This window comes from Marmota monax, unplaced genomic scaffold, assembly GCF_021218885.2.
Source record: "Marmota monax isolate L192 unplaced genomic scaffold, Marmota_monax_Labrador192_F-V1.1 WCK01_AAM20220418_F8-fsc00064, whole genome shotgun sequence".
Lineage (NCBI taxonomy): Eukaryota > Metazoa > Chordata > Mammalia > Rodentia > Sciuridae > Marmota > Marmota monax.
In genome coordinates this window covers 6,343,659-6,364,167 of record NW_026694542.1, presented here as the reverse complement: position 1 = coordinate 6,364,167, position 20,509 = coordinate 6,343,659, and the positions used below count along the sequence as shown (strand labels likewise).

Sequence of the window (20,509 nt, the reverse complement as noted above, 5' to 3'; positions counted from 1 at the left end):
TCATGATCTAGTATTCAATTCCATGTTAAATTTTAGTGACCAGATTTTTAAAAAAATATTACATGTCCAAGTTCACAAAGTTAAAAATTGTATGGTTGAAAAACATGGCTTCACATATGAACAGAAACTTGCTCAAGACAGATTTTGCTATAATTTACAAGTTATTCACAAGCCTTGAGTATGGGTTCTATATAAATATAAAAGCTATTTGTTATTCAGAGGATGTGGTGCAAAAAAAATCTATTTTCTTTCTAAACAGTCTTTGGTATTGAGGTAAACAAAAACCAGCCTAAGCACACTAGAGCAAAGCAAGTCTCTAAGTCATAAGAGAGGAAAGAAAAAAATGTGCTCTAACATTCTAAACAGGGGCCTGGAAGTTTAGGATAAAAATTTATTGGCTGTCTTTGAGACCAGATGCATTACTTCTACATTATGTTTGGACTCCCACTTCACCATATTAGGAAGAAAAAAACACGTGCCCCAAGATTCTTTTGCCAAGAAAACTACTGGAGGCAACAGAGCTCACTAAATGAAGAACATTAAAAGACTGAGCAACAATATATATTTGAAACTGAACTACCGAGTGACAAATACTGGTGCTTTTTAATGTAGGGAGCATTAAAAATATTGCAAACTCCAAGCAAATATTAAAGTGCTGCATAAATTTCAAATCTCATAAAAGACAGAACTGTTAAAAAAAATGATGAAGAGTAGTTCTGATCAGTTCTCTACCAGGCTGAAGTTTCTAAGGGCTTTAGTATTTTCCCCAGGATGCAATTTTAGGCATCCTTAGGGAAAGTGAGGCAATAAGCAAATGTGTTTTGTGATAGAACTACAGAGATGATGAAATTTCTAACTTTAAAAAGTTGCACTAGTGAGAGAAAATGGCCATGAAATCCTGATTTCAATTCTCTAGTTTCCTGTCAGAAGAGTATCAACCATCTTAAGATACGTAAGTCAGTACACTTGAAATTGACCCAGCAAAGTTTTCAGCTGGCCTTCACTTTCTCAAATCCCCCCCTCACTCCACTTCCCTGCTGTTCTTTCCTGGCACACAAAATATAGGCCAATGAGCAGTGGGTGGGTGAGGAGGATGTGAGAGAAAATTTGAGAAGTAAAAAAAAGGAGCAACTTAACCAGGACATGAATGAGACTGAAGGGTCTAATAAGGGTAGGCAAAGGATGAGAATTACTTAAAAACGAAAGGGGCTTTCCTGGGCAGTAGTGAGCACTCAGTGTTTGTAGGGGTTTAGTAGAGGCCAAACTACCTACCACTTTTCAGAGGCTGCAGAGGGGACGGCTGCTTTGGGTGACCTCTAATGTCTCTTCCGACTCTGAAATGTTAGGATTTTTATTTCACAAAAGAGAACGCAGTAGTCTTAGAAGCCCAGCGATCTGGAACCCTTTTAAATAAGCGGCCTTGGTGGCGGCTTCCCAAACACCCCTCCCACCTCTCCTTCCCACACGTGCCCACCCCGCCCCCTTTCAATATTTCCACCTCCACGTGCAAAATACCTCGCGGCACCGGTCCCCAAACGGATAGGTACCTTTTTTTGCAAAGCACCAAAACTATATTTCCCCACACCCACCTCCCCCAAAAAGTGAGGTCTCCATTGCACTCTCCCACCCTGGACGCCTAAAAAAGTAAGTGTCGGATTCAGCCCTTCTCCCTAGTCAGAGTAGGGTGGGGGTGGGGGGCATAAAAAAAACTTTCTTCTCGATTTGTTTCCCCCAGAGTGTGGAGGAAAGAACCCGAACGAATCCGGGACTGAGGTGGTGGGGGAGGGGAACCCCTGAATCGTTTAACGGTCGGTAGGGGGAGGGGGCGTGGGATGAAGAAGCAGGCCTGGGAGCGGGGTCAGGGAGCTGCGGGGTTCCTGGGGTCGGGGAGCTGCAGGCGTTCCCCCCACCTGGTACACAAAGCAGCTGCCGCGCTCGGCTCTCACCAGATCCTTTGTGTTTTCCATCAGGGCCTCATGGGTAGGGGTTGTCCGTGCTCCCCGAGCCCGCGGCGCCCCCTCCCCGAGCTGGGGGCAGGCGCCTCTCCCCGGGACGGCGGCGACTAAAGGGAGCCCCCAGCTGGGCCCAGACTGGTGGCGGCTGCGGCAGCCCCCGGATTTCCCCCCTTTAACTCGGGTGGCCCCAGGATATCAACAACATTAGCATAGCCCTCCCTCCCCAGCGCGCCTGCGCCGTGACCCGCGCCCCGATTGGCCCACTTCCCTACATACCCTCCTCTCTCTCCTCCAGCGTGGGACCCTCTGCAGGCTCCGTACTCTAAGGACCGTACCAAAACGAAGGGAAGTAAAAGTAATTGGGGTTTGAGTGAAGTCCAGTGGTTAAAAGATCTGAAGGAAGAGTAGAAGTTTCATTCAGTCACCCCCGTTTGTACTCTGGCTGTCTTGTGCACCTTTCAATATGTTGCATTTGTTGTGTTAGAAAAAATTTCCACTCCAATCACGCCGCGTCCCCCTACACCCGGAAGATTGGCCCTCCCGGAGGAACTCCCACAAGGGGAGGGGCTGGCGAGGGGAGTGGGAGTGACGTAGTGGTATTGGTCACGTGGCCAGAGGCTGCGCAAGCTCCTTCCGGTCCCCCAGGAACTCCTCGGTGGCAGCCTGCGAGGCGACGGAGCGCGTGCGCAGAACAGCTCCATGTGAGCGGTTGCGTTTCTTCTCAAACCCAACAATGCCGCCCGAACGCAGGAGCCGGATGAGACCCGAACGGAGAGCCCGCGCGAGGCCGGACAGGAAGACCAAAATGAGGTCAGACCAGAAAGCCAGGGCAGGGACGGGCGGGCCACCCCAAAAGGCTGCCCCTTCATCTCGGCGGACACCGCCGGCCCAGCCGATCGCTGCAGCCGTTTCGATCACTGTCGCCGCGGCGGCGGAGGAGAGACGGCTCCGGCAGCAGAATCGCCTGACACTGGAGGAGGACAAACCGGCCGTAGAGCGGTGCCTGGAAGAGCTGGTTTTCGGTGATGTCGAGGACGACGAGGACGCGCTGCTGCGGCGGCTGCGGGGCCCGCGGGTGAGGGAGGCCCCGGCGCGGGCCGAGCGCGCTCAGGCGGGGAGCGCGGCGGGCGGCGAGGTTCTGAAGGCGGAGCCTGGGCGACCTGCGGCGGCGAGCGCTCAGGTGGGAGGGAGGGAGGGAGCCCTGAAGGCTGGCGCCGAGGGGCGCCGCTTTGCGTACCCGGCCTTCCCGCGCTGGACTGCAAGCTTGGGCGGGCACAGACCACGCCTTATTCTGCCCGGGAGGAGCCACTGCGCCTTGTATGCAGCAGGCGCTCTACACGTTTTTGTTTTGCTAACTGTAGTCGTGATCATTTGGGGCGGCTCAGCTCTGCTGTCTGTCTGGCTGGCGGTGGTGGTCTCATCACTTGCCCCGGTTCCTTGCCAGTGATTCAAGGAGTTCCAATTCCATAATGGAATCCGTTGGTGAGCACAAGCCTGGGAATAAGCGTTTTAACAGGCTTTCGGCGCGATCATGTCGCGCATCAACTTTTAAAAATGATCACGTATTCATTTAACAGATATTTGTAGGTCTTTGATACTCTTCCAGGTGATGGCAAACGCTCTGTGGTTGATTGTAATATTTGCATTCTACTTTTTTAAAAATTCTGTAGTCCAAGAGATTCCCAGGCATAGACAAAACTGGCAAAAATCCCTGCCCTCTTGGCGCTTGTGGCATAGAAGATAAGGAAGTGATAAGTAAAACTCAAGTATTTGGTGATAAGTGTTGAAGAGAAAAAAAAAAACTTCGAAAAGGAAAATGTATGAAGGACTGAACTTTTAGATAAGTGAGAAAGGATAAGGATTACTGTTGACTTAGCAAGTATTTACTGATTGCCACCTCCTTTGAGTGCTTAGGAGAGAAGTTGCTGCAGTCTAGAGAACTAGTCTTGGAAGTGTGCTAAATCTGGTGAAGGTTTTACATTCAGGAGAAACAGCCTACCAGAGGTGGGGTTTGTTGGGCTTTGAAGCATATTGAACTGTAGTAATGCAGGTAGAAGTCAATGGGATATTGCTGTCATGGGTTGAGGAAAGCTCAAACAATTTAAAGGGGATTTTTATGGTCTAGATTTAGATTTGATGGTTTGGTATAATGTTTTTTAAAGAGGTGGGATTAAGAATGGGTAAGAGGAAACAAGTAATGTGCCTAAGAATATGAGATAAGACTTAAATGATATTTATTATCTTCAACTCTAATCTGCCTTGGGACTTGTAATTTCTGTATTTTGGGCATTTCTCCTGCTCTTTTCTTCCTCTATTAACTTACCCTTTGTTCTTGCCTGCTATAGTCTTTTTCTTTTTCCGTCAGCATGTTCACTTGCTTTCCTTAACTGTTCCAGCTTGCTTTGCTTGTCTAGCTGGAGGTGTCATTCCCTGATCTTATTTTCTGCTTCTGCCCCCCTGCATTTGTTTTGGTAGCATTCTTTCCAATTGTTTAATCAGAGGGTCATAAAAACAAAGCATTCAAATCACTTAAGGCATGGGTGAGTGTGGGATGAGAAAAACCCAGTGCTTGAAGGTGTTTTGTCTTCTGTAGGTTCACTTGCATGAAGACTCTGATGACTCGGAAGTGGAGAATGAAGCAAAAGATTCTTTCCCCCCTCAGAAGCAGCCGGTGTGGGTAGATGAAGAAGATGATGAGGAGGAAATGTAAGCTGCCCAACTTTTTTTTCAGAATTCGTCTGTAAACTTCAAAAGTAATTCTGTAGGTTTTTAAAATCTTTCTCTTTAAAAATATATGAGTATGTGAAGATTTGATGAACATTTGGAAGAACCAGGTCCTTTTGAGAGAGAACTACGTGTTGGCATTCTCTTCTGTGTCTTTTGTGCAGTATAGATCAACTAAAAAAAACAGTATTTGGAGTTAGAGCTGAGCTTGCTTCCTTAATTGTCCAGTTCCAAATTGAACCATGGACAATTTTGGAACCTGCCTTTTTATTTTTAAGATGAACATAATTATAGTAAGTATTATCAGAGGCTGTTCTGATTAAATAGTGCCTGTAAAATTTTTAGTGCAGTGTCTGAAACCTAGTAAAGGATTAAAAGAAAGCTAGCCCACACAGTATGTACTTTTGTAGATGAAAATGTACTGTCTACTTACTTTGATAATTTATTTGTGCATAAAGTCATATTGGCAAATGTTTCTTCCCATTTTTAAAAAAAAATTATTTTTAAAATTTGTTCTAATTATACATGCCAGTAGAATGCATTTAGACACATTGTACAAAAATGGAGCACAACTTCTCCTTCCTCTGGCTGAATATGGTGCAGAGTTACACCAGTAATGTAATCATACATGTATATAGGGTAATGGTGTCCATCTCATTCCACTGTCCTTCCCATCCTGGTACCCCTCCACTTATTCCCCTCGGCATAATCCAAAGTCCTTCTACCCTCCCCCCAATATGGATCAGTATCCGCTTATCAGAGAAAATATTCAGCCTTTGGTTTTTTGGGGTTTGGCTTACTTCATTTAGCATGATATTCTCCAACTCCATCCACTTACCTGCAAAAGCCATAATTTCATTCATCTTTAAGGCTGAGTAATGTTCTTATTGTGTATACCACATTTTCTTTATCCATTTACCTGTTGAAGGGCATCTAGGTTGGTTCCATAGTTTAGCTATTGTGAATTGAGCTTCTACAAACATTGATGTGGCTGCATCACTGTAGTATGCTGATTTTAGTCCTTTGGGTATACACTGAGGAGTGGGATAACTGCGTCAAATGGTGGTTCCATTCTGAGTTTTCTGAGATATTTTCATACTGTTTTCCATAGTAATTGCACCAATTTGCAATCCCACCAGCAATGAATGAGTGTTTCTTTTTCCCTCCACATTCTTACCAACACTTATTGTTTGTATTCTTGATAATTGTCATTCTGACTAGAGGGAGATGAAATTTTAGAATAGTTTTGATTTGCATTTCTCTAATCGCTAGAGATGGTGAATATTTTTTCATGTTTGTAGATCAATTTTTTTTTCTTTTGTGAAGTGGCTGTTCAGTTCCTTAGCACATTTATTAGTTGGTTTATTTGGGGTTTTTTTGGTGATTATTTGGTGTTTTTTGAGAAATTAGTGCTTTGAGGTGTGTGTGGTAAAGATTTTCTCCCATTCTGTAGGCTCTCTCTTTAAATTATTGATTGTTTCCTTTGCTTTTTAGTTTGAGTCCACCCCTTTATTGATTCTTGATTTTACTTCTCGTGCTTTAGGAGTCTGGTTAAGGAAGTCAGTTCCTAGCCGACATGGTAGAGATTTGGTCCCACTTTTTCTTCTATAAAGCACAGGTTCTAGTGCCTAAGTCTTTGATCCACTTGGAGTTGATTTTTTTTGTGCAGGGTGAGAGATACAGATTTAAAAGAAAAAAATTATTTTTTAGTTGTAGTTGGACACAATTTATTTTTTTTAATTTCACTTATTTATTTTTATGTGGTGCTGAGGATTGAACCCCGGGTCTCACAGGTATGAGGTGAGCGCTGAGCCATAACCCCAGCCCAAGAGATAGATTTAATTTCATTTTGTTACATATGGATTTCTAGTTTTCCCAGCACCATCTGTTAAGTAGGCTTTCTCCAGTGTATGTTTTTTGGTACCTTGTTTAGTATGAGATAACCACATTTATGTGGGTTTGTCTCTGTGTCCTCTATTCTCTACGACGGCCTACTTGTGTATTTTGGTACCAATACCATGCTGTTTTTGTTACAGTTGCTCTATAGTATAGTTCAAGATCTGGTATTGTGATGTCTCCTGCTTCACTCTTCTTGCTAAGGATTGCTTTGGCTATTTTGGATCTCTTGTTTTTCCAAATGAATTTCGTGATTGCTTTTTCTAGTTCTATGAAGAATGCCATTCGAATTTTAATAGGAATTACATTAAATCTGTATAACAGATCTGGTAGAATGGCCATTTTGATAATATTAATTTTGCCTATCCAAGAGCATGGGAGATCTTTCCATCTTTTAAGGCGTTCCTCAATTTCCTTCTGTAGTTTTCATTGTAGAGGTATTTCAGTTCTTTTCTTAGGTTGGTTTCCAAGTATTTTATTTATTTATTTATTTTGAGACTATTATGAATGAAATTAGTTCTCCTAATTTCTCTTTCAGTTGATTCATCATTGATGTATAGAAATGCATTTGATTTATGGGTATTGATTTTATATCTAACTGCTACTTAGCTGAATTCATTTATTCTACAAGTTTTCTGGTGAAGATTTTTGGATTTTCTAAACATAGAATCATGTTGTTGGCAAATAGTGCTAGTTTGAGTCTTGCTTTCCTATTTGTATCCCTTTAATTTCTTTCGTCTGTCTAATTGCTCTGGCTAAAGTTTCAAGGACTATAATGAATAGAAGTGGTGAAAGAGGGCATCCCTGTCTTATTCTAGTTTTTAGGGGGAATGCTTTCAGTTTTTCTTCCCACTTATCACAAAGACCTTTCTCAACTTTTTAAAAATTATTTTTGTTCTTTTTTAGTTACTCATGACAGTAGAATGTATTTTGGCAAATTTTATAATGTTATACATAAGAGTAATTAGGATCCTATTAGGATCCTATTCTTGTGGTTGTACATGATGCAGAGTTACCCTGGTTGTGTATTCACATACAAGGCTAGGAAGGTTATGTCTGATTCATTCTACTGACTTTCCTATTCCCAACCTCTCTCCTTTTTCTTCCTTCCCCTTATCAACATTTTTTAAGTGGCTATGTTGTAGCCTGTTGTGTGAGCCAACTGTAATTTATGTACCTATTGTTGGATGGACAGATTTCCTTACTTTTCCCTTTAATAACAATGCTGAGATAAACATCTTTATAAATAAACTTTATGCGTTTTAAATTAATTTCTTAAGAAATATTCTTTGATGTTGAATTACTTGATCAAAGAGCACAGATATTTTTAAGACTTGATTAATACTGCCAAACTGCATACCAGTTTTCCTTTCCCTTGAAGTCCGTTTTGAAAAGCAGTGATTGTTTTTTGTTTCTTCCCAGCTTTTTCAGTGTGATATTTGTGGTGAGAATTTTTTTTTTTTTTTTAATATTTCAGTTCTAGGTGGACACAGTGTCTTTATTTTACATTTATGTGGTGCTGAGGATCGAACCCAGATCCTTATGCACGCTAGGCGAGCACTCTACCACTGAGCCACAATCCCAGCCCTGTAGTGTTTCTGTTATTAGCCACTGGCATTTCTTTTTTTTTTTTCCCCCATATTTTTTTTTAACTGGTGCATTATAGTGGCACAGGCATTTCCTGTAAGTATTTTGTATTATATGCATCTATTGGAGGTTGTTTTTTAATGATCTTAGTATGTCAAGTTTCTTAAATATTGAGAATTTCAAACTGTTATGTGTCTCATTTATTGTAGGCTTACCCTCAGCTTTCTGTGCACAGAAGTTTTAAATTTTTAGATAAGTGAGATTTGTGAAACTTTTCGTTCATTATTTTTTTTGTTAATATTTTTTAGTTGTAGTTGTACACAGCACCTTTTTAATTTTATTTATTTTATTTTTTTATGTGGTGCTGAGGATCGAACCCAGGGCTCGCACGTGCTAGGCAAGCGCTGTACTGCTGAGCCACAACCCCAGCCCTCATTCATTATTTTTATTGTTGCTTTTTTAAAAAATATTGTTTTAGTTGTAGGCGGACACAATACCTTTGTTTTATGTATTTACATGTAGTGCTGAGGATCAAATCCAATGCCTCATAGGTGCTAGGCAAGTGCTCTACCACTGAGCTAAAACTCCAGCCCCTTACTGTTTGTTTTAATAGTAAAATGTTCTTTATCAGAAAGATAGACGTTTGCCTATATTTTTCCTTGATGGCATTTTTTTTTTTTTTTTTTTTTTTTGTACTGGGAATTGAACCCAGGGGCACTCTACCACTGAGCTACATCCCCATAAATAAAATTTTGAGACAGGGTCTATAAGTTGCTGAGGTTGGTGTCAAGCTTGCTGTCTTCCTGCCTCAGCCTCTGGAATTGCTAGAGTTATAGGCATATGTTACCGTGTGCAGCTCCTTCATAGTATTTTAAGATTTGCTTTTTGTACACTTAACTCTTTGACTTACCTGGGATTTATTTTAGAGAATGGTATATGTATGTAGAGAAGACGTGAAGAGTTTTCTGAAATTCCAGCTCTCCATAGGGTAAGCTAGATGATTTAAAATATTGAAGACGTCAAAGGAGGAAGAATGGAGAAAAATATATGCGAGATGTTCTGCATCTTACAAATCCATCTTACAAATTCCATTTAGTGTTTTCTCAAAATGCTAAAGGCAGCACCAGTTTATAATGACTCTTAAAATTGTTTATAATATGTCATTCTGTGTTTTATAGGGTTGACATGGTGAACAATCGGTTTCGGAAAGATATGATGAAAAATGCAACTGAAAGTAAACTTTCAAAAGATAAACTTCAGAAGAGATTGAAAGAAGAGTAAGTATCCATTTTCATATGATTTATCAAGAAGTATGTAACCAGCATTTTATTTGGGGTTTGTTCCATCTTTGACTATAATAATTTCTTCGATAGTTACATTTCCATTATGAAACAGTAGGAGCATTGCTGTTGGAAGCAGTGATTACTTGTCAGTATTGGGGGATGGGAATGCAACAGATGCAAAGAAAATTTGAAAGAAAACTTGAAATGCTATCATCTAAACATAATCAATAATAATATTGTTAACTTGCTTGTTAATTTTTATATAATAAACCATCTCTTTGCGACAGTATTGTATTTAAACACCTGTTAACCTTGTACACTGATTTTTCAAACAAATTTGCCATATTTATATTATGTATTTGGTGTGTGTTTTCCCAGTCTATTTGAAAATAAGCTGCAGATAAGGCAGCACTTTGCCCCCAGTTTCCTCAGTGTGCATCACGTAAGTTTAAAGAGATTTTTCTTCATAGTCACGATATTATTGCTACACCTAAGGAAATTAATAGTTAATGGACAGCCAGTATTAATTTCTTCAGTTCTCATGAAGCTCATACATTATATTTTGACTTGACATCTCTTAAATCTCTCTTAACCTAAACCAGTACATTCCATCTTTTAGGTTTTTTTTTCCCCATGATACTGTTTTGTTTTTAACGTTGAGGCATGTTTTGTAGAATGTCTCATAGTCTTATTTTCTGACTTTTCATTGAGGGTGAAGTTCACATAAATGTAACTATTTTATTGTTTTAGTTTTAAGAAATGTAACCATTTTAAAGTGCACAATTTAGCGTCACTTAGTATATTCACAATATTGTACAATGATCTCTTCATTGTGGTGTCCAAATGTTTTTCTCATCCTATATCCATTAATCAGTTAACTTCCCATTTTCTCCTCCCCAGTCTGATTATTTTTTTCATTGTGGAGATCTTCCATTATCTGGGTTTCTGAAACATTTTTGCAGGAATCTTGTTAAGGTGATATGTACTATGATATTACTAATATTTCTATTATTTGCATCACCAATAATGCAAAGCATTATCACTGAGGGTTTTGTACCAATAGATAGCTTTGTTTTGAAAGTCTTAACCTCGTCTTTCCAATTAGCAAATAATATGTGAGGTTCTTGGGCATTGAATGAACCCAGAAACTCACCTAAGGGTTTAAAACATTGATAATTATTATTGCCTGAAGTAGTTATTACATTAAGGGTAGCAAAATGGTGTTTTTTTCTGTTTCTATCATTGAAATGCTCATACATAGATGATAACAGAAGCCTTTTGATCACATGGAGTTGGTTTTTATTAAGTTTGCTGAACAGGAGAAAGCACCATTTTGAGAGTCTCAGTGTCTGTGACGGAATTCCGGCAGGATGTTTATGGAATTTGGGCCTGAGGTTATCCATAGGGATAAATTTAGGGTAGAAGTTAATATAAAAATTATGGTCTTGAGTAGGGAATTGTTCAGAATTTTTAAGCCAGACAAGTTATTAGAAGTCTGCATATTGTTAACTGCTTGTGGTCTTATTTTGGAATGTATGGGTCTTTGTGAGTTGGTTTTGGACATTTTGAGCTCTGTTGTGTGTCTTGTTTTGTCCAGTTATCTGTTTGTAAGTATTAGTGTACTTAGTTTGCAAATTATGGTCTTTACTCTGTTTCTCATTCTACTTTAATGGTGGGCCTTCTTTTGATCTTTTGAAAAGAAGTCCCCTCTCCCCTCCCCTCTGGATTTCACTGATTTTCTTTTGGATTCATGGGATTTTATTTATTCGGTGTGTTATAATCAAATATTGTCATAGGTCTTTGCTCTAATTTTCCAGATCTGGCCTATGGAGGAGCCCTTCGTAGTTGGCTCTTGTGTTCATATTTCCTATCCTTTCTGGCTTCAAAGGTATTCTAGGTTTACTTTGTCCTTTTCCTGCCCTGAATCAGCCTGTTTTCCCAGGAACTTTGCTTCCTTTCAGTGGGAAATCATATCTAGAGTATAGTTAATGTTATGAGGATTTTATTGTTTCTAGGCTCTTTAAAAGTTGACTAGAGCTAGGATGTATACATTTTTTAAAATAATGATTTTGATACTTCCAACTCAAGCTTAACAAATTTAAAAAAATTAAAAAGCTTTACATTATTTTATGTTCTTAGAGGTTCTTTGCATTATCATCCCTTTTTTGGGAGGTGGCAGTTTGAAACAGATTTTTAAAATGAATATATTTAAGGGTTGAAAGAATGAGTAAAAGAAGTAAGAACAGAAATAGACCCACTCTTTCCCCTGAAGGCCTCCAAATGGCTGTTTCAGGTCTGACTGCCCCATTTCCCTACCCTTTGCACTGTAGACTGCTGGGGCCAGCTAATCTGGTCCTTTGCATTTGGCACTGTGTTGAATACTTCATGGGGCTCCACTCCTGGGGGCAGTAATTTCTGGCCTAGAGCTTCTTCAGGGCTAGCTATATCACAGTCTGGTGACCTCACACTTGGCACACTGCAGAATCTTTTTTTCACTTATTGCAGGGCTTCATGCATACTGTTTTTTTAAAGTAGGTTTATTGATACATAATCTGCAGTATAACATAGAATTTGTTAAGTATGTTCAGTCATTTAAGCACCATCACAGTTAAGGTAGGGAATCAATATGTATAACATAGCTGTCACACCCAGAGGTGTCAAATACTCCTTTGTAGTCAACCCTCTCTCCTCTACTTATAATGCTATTAGCTCCTGACAAACAGTGATCTGTTTTCTGACCTTATAGATTTGCCTTTTACAGAATGTCCTGTAAATGAGATGATACAGAATGTAGTCTTTTGAATCTGTTGAACTCATCTGGCAAATTGATTATTTCAGATATTGTTTTTTTTAGCTTTAGAGGATAGTTTCAGCTTGAAACCTTTCTATTTTACTTTATATGATAGTATATTGTAGTTCATACTTCCTTTAAATGCTTTGATATATTATTTATATTTTAAAATCTTTGAGTGCTATTCTTGAGTGCTAATCTGTCATGTCTGTTATTTCTATTTCTGTTGTCTGATTTTCTTCTGTTATAGTTCATGTTTTTATTTATTGAATGTGTAGCAAGTTGAATTCTGGGCTTTGTTATTTTTTGCTATTTGTCTTGGCAGGCATTTAATTGGCTTACAAATCACTTTGATTCTTTCAAGATTTGTTTTTAAGCAGGTCTAGGGGGAGGTGCTTACTCTTGGCTGGTTTAGTCCCTCTACTAAGGTATGGTCTTTCTGGGATATCTGCTGAATGCTGAGTGTTGAGTAAGGACTTTCCGTCTAGCTGGTTGCAACTTGAATGTCTGGCCTTTGGTTCTGTGTGACTTAGCCCCTTTGTACTTCTTTGCCTGACCTCATGAAGCTCATCTTATCAGTGTGGAGCTTAGTATTCGGAAGAGTTGTCATTGGACTTTTATGCAGATTTCCCAAGCTCTTTCTCTCGCTCTTTTCAGAGTAGCTTCTTTCAAGTCAGTCCTTTTTCTTGGTTCTGTGCCAGGGTCTTAAATGCCATCAAAGGCCAGACATGGTGGTGTATACCTATAATCCCAGTGGCTCTGGAGGCTGAGGCAGGAGGATCCTGAGTTCAAAGCCAGCCTCAGCAAAAGCGAGGTACTTAGCAACTCAGTGAGACCCTGTCTCTAAATAAAATACAAAACAGGGCTGGGGATTTGACTCACCCCACCTCCCCAAATTTAAATGCCATAAGGGGAAAATTCCTGGTATTGGTAGGGCTCACCTTGTTTATCTTCCTTCTTTCAAGAATCACAGTTCTGTGTTGCCTTTTCTGTATTTTCTGAAAATAGTTTTGCTTTTTTTTTTTTTTTTTTTATGGCTACTTGGCTTAGTTTGGGCTAGTTTGTTTTTCTGCATTAAAAAGTTGCAATGACTTTTTGTCCTCTTTCACTTACTAGTTGTTCAGAATACAGCCAGCATGCTTCTCTCTTTTTTTCAGTGTTCATCCTCATGCTTCTCTTAAAGCTTACTTTATAATAGAGGAAAATGCTCCCATTTTATTTTAATGATATGAGATGAAGTTTTTTATATTCTTACCAATGTGGTCATTTTTTTTCAGACTTGTTCAGTTACATACATTGGTATTATAGCTTCTTTAATTAGTCCTGACATCGAAGATGTTTTGAAATGAACAATAGTCATATGACTAGACATAAATTAACAACAAATAGGTATCTGGGTGTCCTGTATCTGCTAGTTGAGGTGGGGAGAGGTTCCTGCAAGTTTCAAAATAAGCAGTGTGAGAATGTTCCTTGTGAGTAAAGATAACTTCTGTTTTTGATGGTAGTAACTTCTGTGGAAGAAAGTCTGTATGTTCTCTCAGGGGTGCTCTAAACTAGTTTTTAAATGTATCAAGCTCTATGAATATACAGTGATTATCACAATATATATTTTTAAAAACTATTTAATTTTTTTAGTTTTTTTTTTTTTTTAGGTGGACATAATATCTGTGTTTTACATTTATGTGGTGCTGAGAATCGAACCCAGTGCCTCACGCATGCTAGGCGAGCGCACTACCACTTGAGCCACATCCCCAGCCCCACAATATTTTTTTTTAATATTTATTTTTTAGTTGTAGTTGGATACAATATGTTTAATTAATTAATTTATTTTTATGTGGTGCTGAGGATTGAACCCAGGGCCTTGCTCATGCTAGGTGAACGTTCTACTGCTGAGCCAACCCTAGCCCTCACAATATTTTTTTAAAAAGTATTTTTGCTTAGATTTCAGCATGCGATGGGAGGAGTACCTGCCTGGGCAGAGACTAATAAGCGGAAAACATCTTCAGATGGTGAGTGTTGATAGCTTTGTTAGTAAATAAGTCTCTTTGCCTATTCTGTTATATTTGAGCTTTCTTAGGTTCCTTAGAAACTAGTGTTTCAAGTAGAACTTTTTTGAAAAAAAAATATTTGGTTTTAAAGTCTACCATTTCTCTGAGGGAAGCCTTTTTTAATAGTGGAAGATTTAATACAAGTTGAGCATCCCTGACTCGAATTTGAATTGCTCCAAAATCTGAAACTTTTTGAGTACCAACATGATGCCACAAGTGAAAAACTCCACACCATGAAATTTATTCATGAACAAAATTATTTAAAAATATTATATAAAATTACCTTCAGGTTATGTGTATAAGGGGTATAAGAAGCATAAGTGAATTTCATGTTTAGACTTGGGTTCCATTCCCAAAATAGCTCATTATGCATATGCAAATATTCCAAAGTCTAATCCAAAACACTTCTGGTTCCAAGCACTTAAGATTAAAGGATATTCAAGATAGTATGTTCTGCACTGTAAGGAAAATAAAGGGTAGATGAATTTTGTTTCTTTCTCAATAGAGCTATGTTGCATTATGGCATAGGATTAAGGAAAAACAAGTAATATTCTTGTCTTTTATGAAGTACATGTCAGATCAAGCCCAGATGATTGATCATAAAAAATCTGGTTTCCACTCTAGTTTTTAAAGTTGGCTCATATCATTATTGTCTTCTGGTATTTAATGTCCTTTGAGTTTAGATATTATAAATACAGATGGCTTAGCCACAATTTGGTTTCTGTGTTTCAAGTTATAAATTTTAGACTTGTAATTAACCTTTGAAATCCTTGAGGAAGTCTAGAATATATATCCTCCCACATAGTATAGGAGTGCCTTCCTTAGCGTCCTTGTTACCTAACGAGTGCTGTTTGATTGTCACCACCTCTACCCACCTCTTCCCACCCCCATCAGCCCTTGCAGTCTTTAATTCAGGGAGTGAGTATTTTGTATAATTTTGTTGGAAAGTTCAGTCTGAGAGGAAAAATAACATTGTTTCTAATCAGATGCTCTTAGAAGTTGAAGGAAATATTAGTGATATAGTTTGATTTCATCCACTTCAAGAATCTTTTCTATGATATTATCCTCTGCTTAAATATATGAAATAATGTTGTACTTGTTACTAGACTGTTTTTCTTTTGGAACTGTTTATTTATTTATTTATTTATTTGTTTGTTTGTTTTGAGACTCATCTTCCAACAACTGTAGTCCTACCTTTTGAACATATATGGATTATATAAGCTCTCATAATTTTAATCTTATAAAGCTCTTTTATTTGAGAAATGTCTAAGTTTTTTTTTGTTTTGTTTTTAACATGTTAAACATCCCTTGTTCCTTTAGCCATTTTTATGACATGCTTGTAGACTCTAGGTCACTACTCTATCCTCCTGTATGAAATGTGTTTTTATTATGCATTTTAGAATGTTGCATTTATAAATCACCAACCTTTTAGATCTGTGTAATTATAGATATAAGGATGTGCTACCTGTTGAAACAGTAAATCATTCAGCTCCCAGCAGTTTAATCAAATAGAAGGTTTTTCCTGTGTTTTGGGTTTGTTTTTTTTTTTGCACATCAAATTGGGCTTGTGAGAAGGGACCCAAATTGAAGGGTCTGCTGTTTCTGGGTGGGTCTTCCTTTTGAAACTGTCCAAGGTGTTGATATAAGTTGACTCCCCAGAGGAGGTTTATTATTGGCTTTACCTGAAAGGTTTTATGATACTTTTGCCTACATTTTTTGTTTTGCTGTAACTATATCATGAGGTTACATTAACTTTGAGGGATGCCAGGAAGTTTTGTTTGGCTTTGTGCACAGGGGAAAAAGTAAATGGAAAGTCAGTAGTTGCCAGCCTGCTACCATCTGGGATATTCTAGCCTAAACCCACCTTCATTTTTACAGATGAGAGAGCTTCAAAGAGATAAGTGACTTGCCCACAGTATACTTATTAGCAGAATGGTGACAAGAATCCAGCTTCACAATTCTCTCCAATGTATTTTTAAATGCATAGTTGAGTTTTTTAAAAGAGAAGTCCTCCCCTTCAAATAGAACAACAAAAGTAACATCACACAGCTCCAAAATTTGTTAGTACTAAGGATTGTTTTGTTATTATCATTGTTTTAATTTTAAACCCTTCCCCTTCCCTCCAGTTGACAGTTTGCATGTTTGTTAAATGCTTTCTGTATTTTCTTTTTTTCCCCTATACTTTTATAGTATGGATTTTTTTTTGATCCATTTTCCAGATCACTTATTCTCTCTTCAACCAGTTTTGATACACTGTTAAAAACATCCATTCAGGGTTAAATTTTAATAACTTCATGTTTTAATTCTAGAATTTCCATTAGGGTCTTTTTATAAAAATTTTCTAATTGTTTGGTTCAATTCTGAATATTATTTTTCATTATTCTTATATACATATAAGAATATGTCAATTCACTATTCTTTGAAGTTTATGTCTGCCAACTTCATTGTCTAGACTACCTATGGGAATTGTCTGTTTTCCCTTTTCATTTGCAGTCAAGTTATCTTATTCATTTCTTTTTTTTTTTTTTTCTTTTTTTTGTACCGGGGATTGAACCTAGGGATATTTTACCACTCATCTACGTCCCCAGACCTTTTTATTTTTTGAGATAGCGTCTTGCTTAGTTGCTGGGAGTCTCTTCAAGTTAAAGAGAGGTCTAGCTGTAACTTGCAATCCTCCTGCCTTAGCCTTTGGAATTGTTGGGATTATAAGCATGTGCCATTGTGCCCAAGCAAGTTATTTCATCAGTATTGGTTTGGTTACATTTCATTGAGTGCTGGACCTTATATATAAAAATTCATGTGGATTAATTAGGTCTAGGATGATGGTTTCCATATTTGTTCCTGAATAGGTAATTGGGCAGGCCACATGAGCAGTCCCAGAGCATATAGTTTCATTGAGGAATTATGAAGATATAAAGCTGGATTTCAGTTCCTGGAAGATTTTCTTATTTTTCTTATTTCACTCTCAATTCCATGTGTATTCTTTTGGTGGCCCTAATCCAGATCCGCTTGAGAAACAAGAGGGCTTTCTAGTACTTTTGTATTTTTAGCTCCATAAGTGTTTAAAAAGTTTGCCCAGCTTCTTTCTGCTCCATGCTAGAATCATCAGTAATATCTAGGGGAAAAACAGCCCTGTTAGCTCTTTGAAGTTCTGATAGCGAGTTTGTGACATTGATCTTTTAGTAAAATGAAATTTTTTCTAGTTCTTTTTCATGTGTGTCATCTGGCTAGGTCTGCTGTCAACCTTATTGGTAATTTTTGCCATAATTACGAGTTGCTCTTTTTAAATTAAATGCTGGCTTTGTTTAAACTTATTTCACTTCATCTTTAGTTAAATCTCTGTATGTGTGTGTGTTAGTCTTTCATTCCAGTAAAGCTTTGATTTTAACTATATTGCATACTGTGTCATCTTTTCCCTTTTCTTTAAGATGTGTTTTGCTTTTGTCAATTGTGGCTTTTAAAAAGTGATCAAGATTGGGAGGCTGGAGAGAGTTGAAATTGGAAATATAGAAGTTTGGGGTAGGTGATGGGCCATCTTGTTGATTCTCAAGATCAACTTTGTGGGTTTGTTCAACTTAGATGAAAGTGAAGAGGATGAAGATGATTTGTTGCACAGGACTGGGAATTTCATATCCACATCAACTTCTCTTCCAAGAGGAATCTTGAAGGTGAGAGTCTATAAAGTTGGGACCTATCCAGTTATTTACCTCTGAAATTCAGTTTGCCTCCCAGTACAGATGTATGGATTCCTATTATATGTGGGATTAAGTGTACTTACTGTCCTAAGAGATGCTAAATTATGTCTCAAGTAGTTCTAGGAATCCTATTTGACTTTTCCTTTTGTATTTTATTTCCATTGGCAGCAGCTTCCATACTGCTGTCATCTTTCACCTGACCTACTGCAGTGTCTTTGTAGTTGACTGATCTTGCCCCTTCCACTTGACCTCTTTTTAAACCATTCTTCATGTAGTAGCCCGAGGGAGCTTTTAAAAATAAAATATCTGGTTATGTCACTTTTCATTGCTTTTGAAACCTTCTGAATTCCTATCGTAGCCTACGCTGCCCTTTGTGATCCGACTTCTGTTCACATCATCAGCTTCATCTTAGACGTCTTTTCCCTATTTCCCTACTTGTGCCATGCAGGCCTTTTCTGTTTCTTACATATGCTGAGTCTTTTCTTGCCTTTGAACCTTTGCTCTTGCTCTTTCTTTCTGTCCTTCAAGCACTGCTAGTGGCCTGCTCATTCTTAGTTTTCTTCTCAAATGTAACCTCAGAAATGACTATCTAAAGTGGCCTATACTATTTATTTTTTAACTCATCACTGTATCTAGCTGGTTCTTTGTGGTAACCAAGAACCTACCTAGAACAGTGGTTCAGTTAAATTTGTGTCAAATTAATAGACCTTCTTATGACATAAATATTTCCCTATAATATAGCATGTGTATTTAGATGGGGCAAGGGAATTATCATGGTAAATTACTAGGAGACAGAAAGATTCTGCTGCCTCCCACCTTATGAGGTCAGTTCATTCCGCTCCTCATAGGATACATTCAACTGCATTGAAAATGTAGTTCATATAAAAATTTAATTCGGTATTCACAAACAAAACAAATATACATATGCTACTTGCTTTAGTTTTTTTTTGTTGTTGTTTGTTCGTTTGGGGGTGGTGGGGGTAGGTACTGGAGATTGAACACAGGGATGCTCCACCACTGAACTATATCCCCAGCACTTTTTTATTTTCATTTTGAGAACACACGTGTTCTATTCCTGAGCTACATCTCCAACCATTTTTATTTTAATTTTTTATTTTGAGACAGGGTTTCACTAAGTTGCCCAGGCTGGCCTTCAATTGCAATGCACTCCTCCTCCCTGTACCTCCCAAGTTGCTGGGATTACAGGTGTGCACCACCATACCTGATTTGCATTGTTGTTTTTGTTTTGTTTTGTTTTGTTTTGGTGGTAGTACTGGGGATTGAACCCAGGGCCATGTGTATTCGAGGAAGCGCTCTACCAACTGAGGTATATCCCCAACCCAGCTTTGTTTTTAGTTGAATTTTTGATGCAGGGGAAAAAAACCTGTAAAGCCAGAAGCAGTAACTGAAAATAGTCCCAGTGATTCATGAGATTACCATCACTTTAAACTAGCAACCAGGTACCCTGGGAGGAGAACATAAAGCAGTCTGTGCCAACCATAGAGCTGTGGGGACAATTGCATGGTGCCTCTTACACTTGTGCTACCAGAGCAGTAGTTTTAAGTAAAATTTCTCCAGACGTGAAAATCTCCTAACTTAAATGAATGTATCTTGAATGATAGTATGCTAATGCTTTAAAGTTTAAATCTAGACATTTGGTGATTTAATCTCTTAATTTGAAAGATGGTGAAGTGACTTGCTAGTTGGTGCCAGAGCTGTGATCTTTTGGTTACCATTCTAGTTGTTCTGATTTATAAACTATTTTTGTGTTTTTCTCATGCTCTAAATAATATTAACTGATTTGGACTGATAAAATTCCAGCTTTATTTTTCTTTAGATAAAGAACTGCCAACCTGCTAATGCTGAACGGCCTACCACTGCTCGGATCTCATCAGTGCAGTTCCATCCTCACGCACAGGTTGTGATGGTCGCAGGGTTGGATAATGCCGTGTCTCTGTTTCAGGTATGCATTTTAGAATGAAGACTTGTCATGAAAAATGTTTACTACCAGCATATAGAGTCCATAGAAATAGCCAAAATAAATATTTTGTGCTTCCTTCTAGGTTGATGGCAAAACAAATCCTAAAATCCAGAGCATTTATTTGGACAAGTTTCCAATCTTTAAGGCTTGTTTTAGTGCTAATGGAGAAGAAGTTTTAGCCACAAGTATTCACAGCAAGGTTCTTTATGTCTATGATATGATAGCTGGAAAGTTAATTCCTGTGCATCAAGTGAGAGGTAAGATTGTTGTTGAACACGCTGCCTGCCATTCATTCCCTGCCCAAGCTGAGTTGATTTAATGGTATTCACAACTACTTTTTCATTTTTTTTTTCTTTAGTATTAGGAAAATGTCATTGTGCTAATATGTTTGAATTAAACAAGTTAACTAACTTAGTTACTAAGCACTTATGGAAAAATCTTAATTTGCAGATATGTTGTTGTACAGTTAGCAATTGAGGTAGCAGAAAGAGCTTGAAACAGGGAGCAAGAAGACCTGGAATCCACTTCCTTGGACACATTGTTTTTCTT

At 38.3% G+C, this 20,509-nt stretch overlaps 2 protein-coding genes across 13 annotated transcripts in view; one reads left to right on the top strand and one right to left on the bottom strand.

Moving 5' to 3' along the window:
• Mbtd1 (mbt domain containing 1) overlaps positions 1-2,538 on the bottom strand; it is a 64,657-nt gene extending 62,119 nt beyond the window's left edge. For 8 of the 12 annotated variants that reach the window (XM_058571498.1, XM_058571501.1, XM_058571502.1 and 5 more), the window contains exons 1-2: positions 1,947-2,181; positions 1,273-1,334 (exon numbers count right to left, since the gene is read on the bottom strand). The gene's annotated coding sequence lies outside the window, so the exon portion shown is untranslated. Of the gene's footprint in view, positions 1-1,272; positions 1,335-1,910; positions 2,182-2,231 lie in introns of those variants that run through there. The other 4 variants (XM_058571499.1, XM_046420669.2, XM_058571500.1 and 1 more) reach the window with 2 other exon arrangements.
• A 47-nt stretch (positions 2,539-2,585) lies between these two features.
• Utp18 (UTP18 small subunit processome component) overlaps positions 2,586-20,509 on the top strand; it is a 36,182-nt gene continuing 18,258 nt past the window's right edge. Inside the window, exons 1-7 of the mRNA XM_046420677.2 lie at positions 2,586-3,030; positions 4,549-4,661; positions 9,341-9,439; positions 14,178-14,245; positions 17,864-17,952; positions 19,817-19,942; positions 20,043-20,217. Coding sequence (XP_046276633.1) covers positions 2,689-3,030; positions 4,549-4,661; positions 9,341-9,439; positions 14,178-14,245; positions 17,864-17,952; positions 19,817-19,942; positions 20,043-20,217 — 1,012 coding nt within the window. The 5' untranslated portion in view covers positions 2,586-2,688. The remainder of the gene's footprint in view (positions 3,031-4,548; positions 4,662-9,340; positions 9,440-14,177; positions 14,246-17,863; positions 17,953-19,816; positions 19,943-20,042; positions 20,218-20,509) is intronic.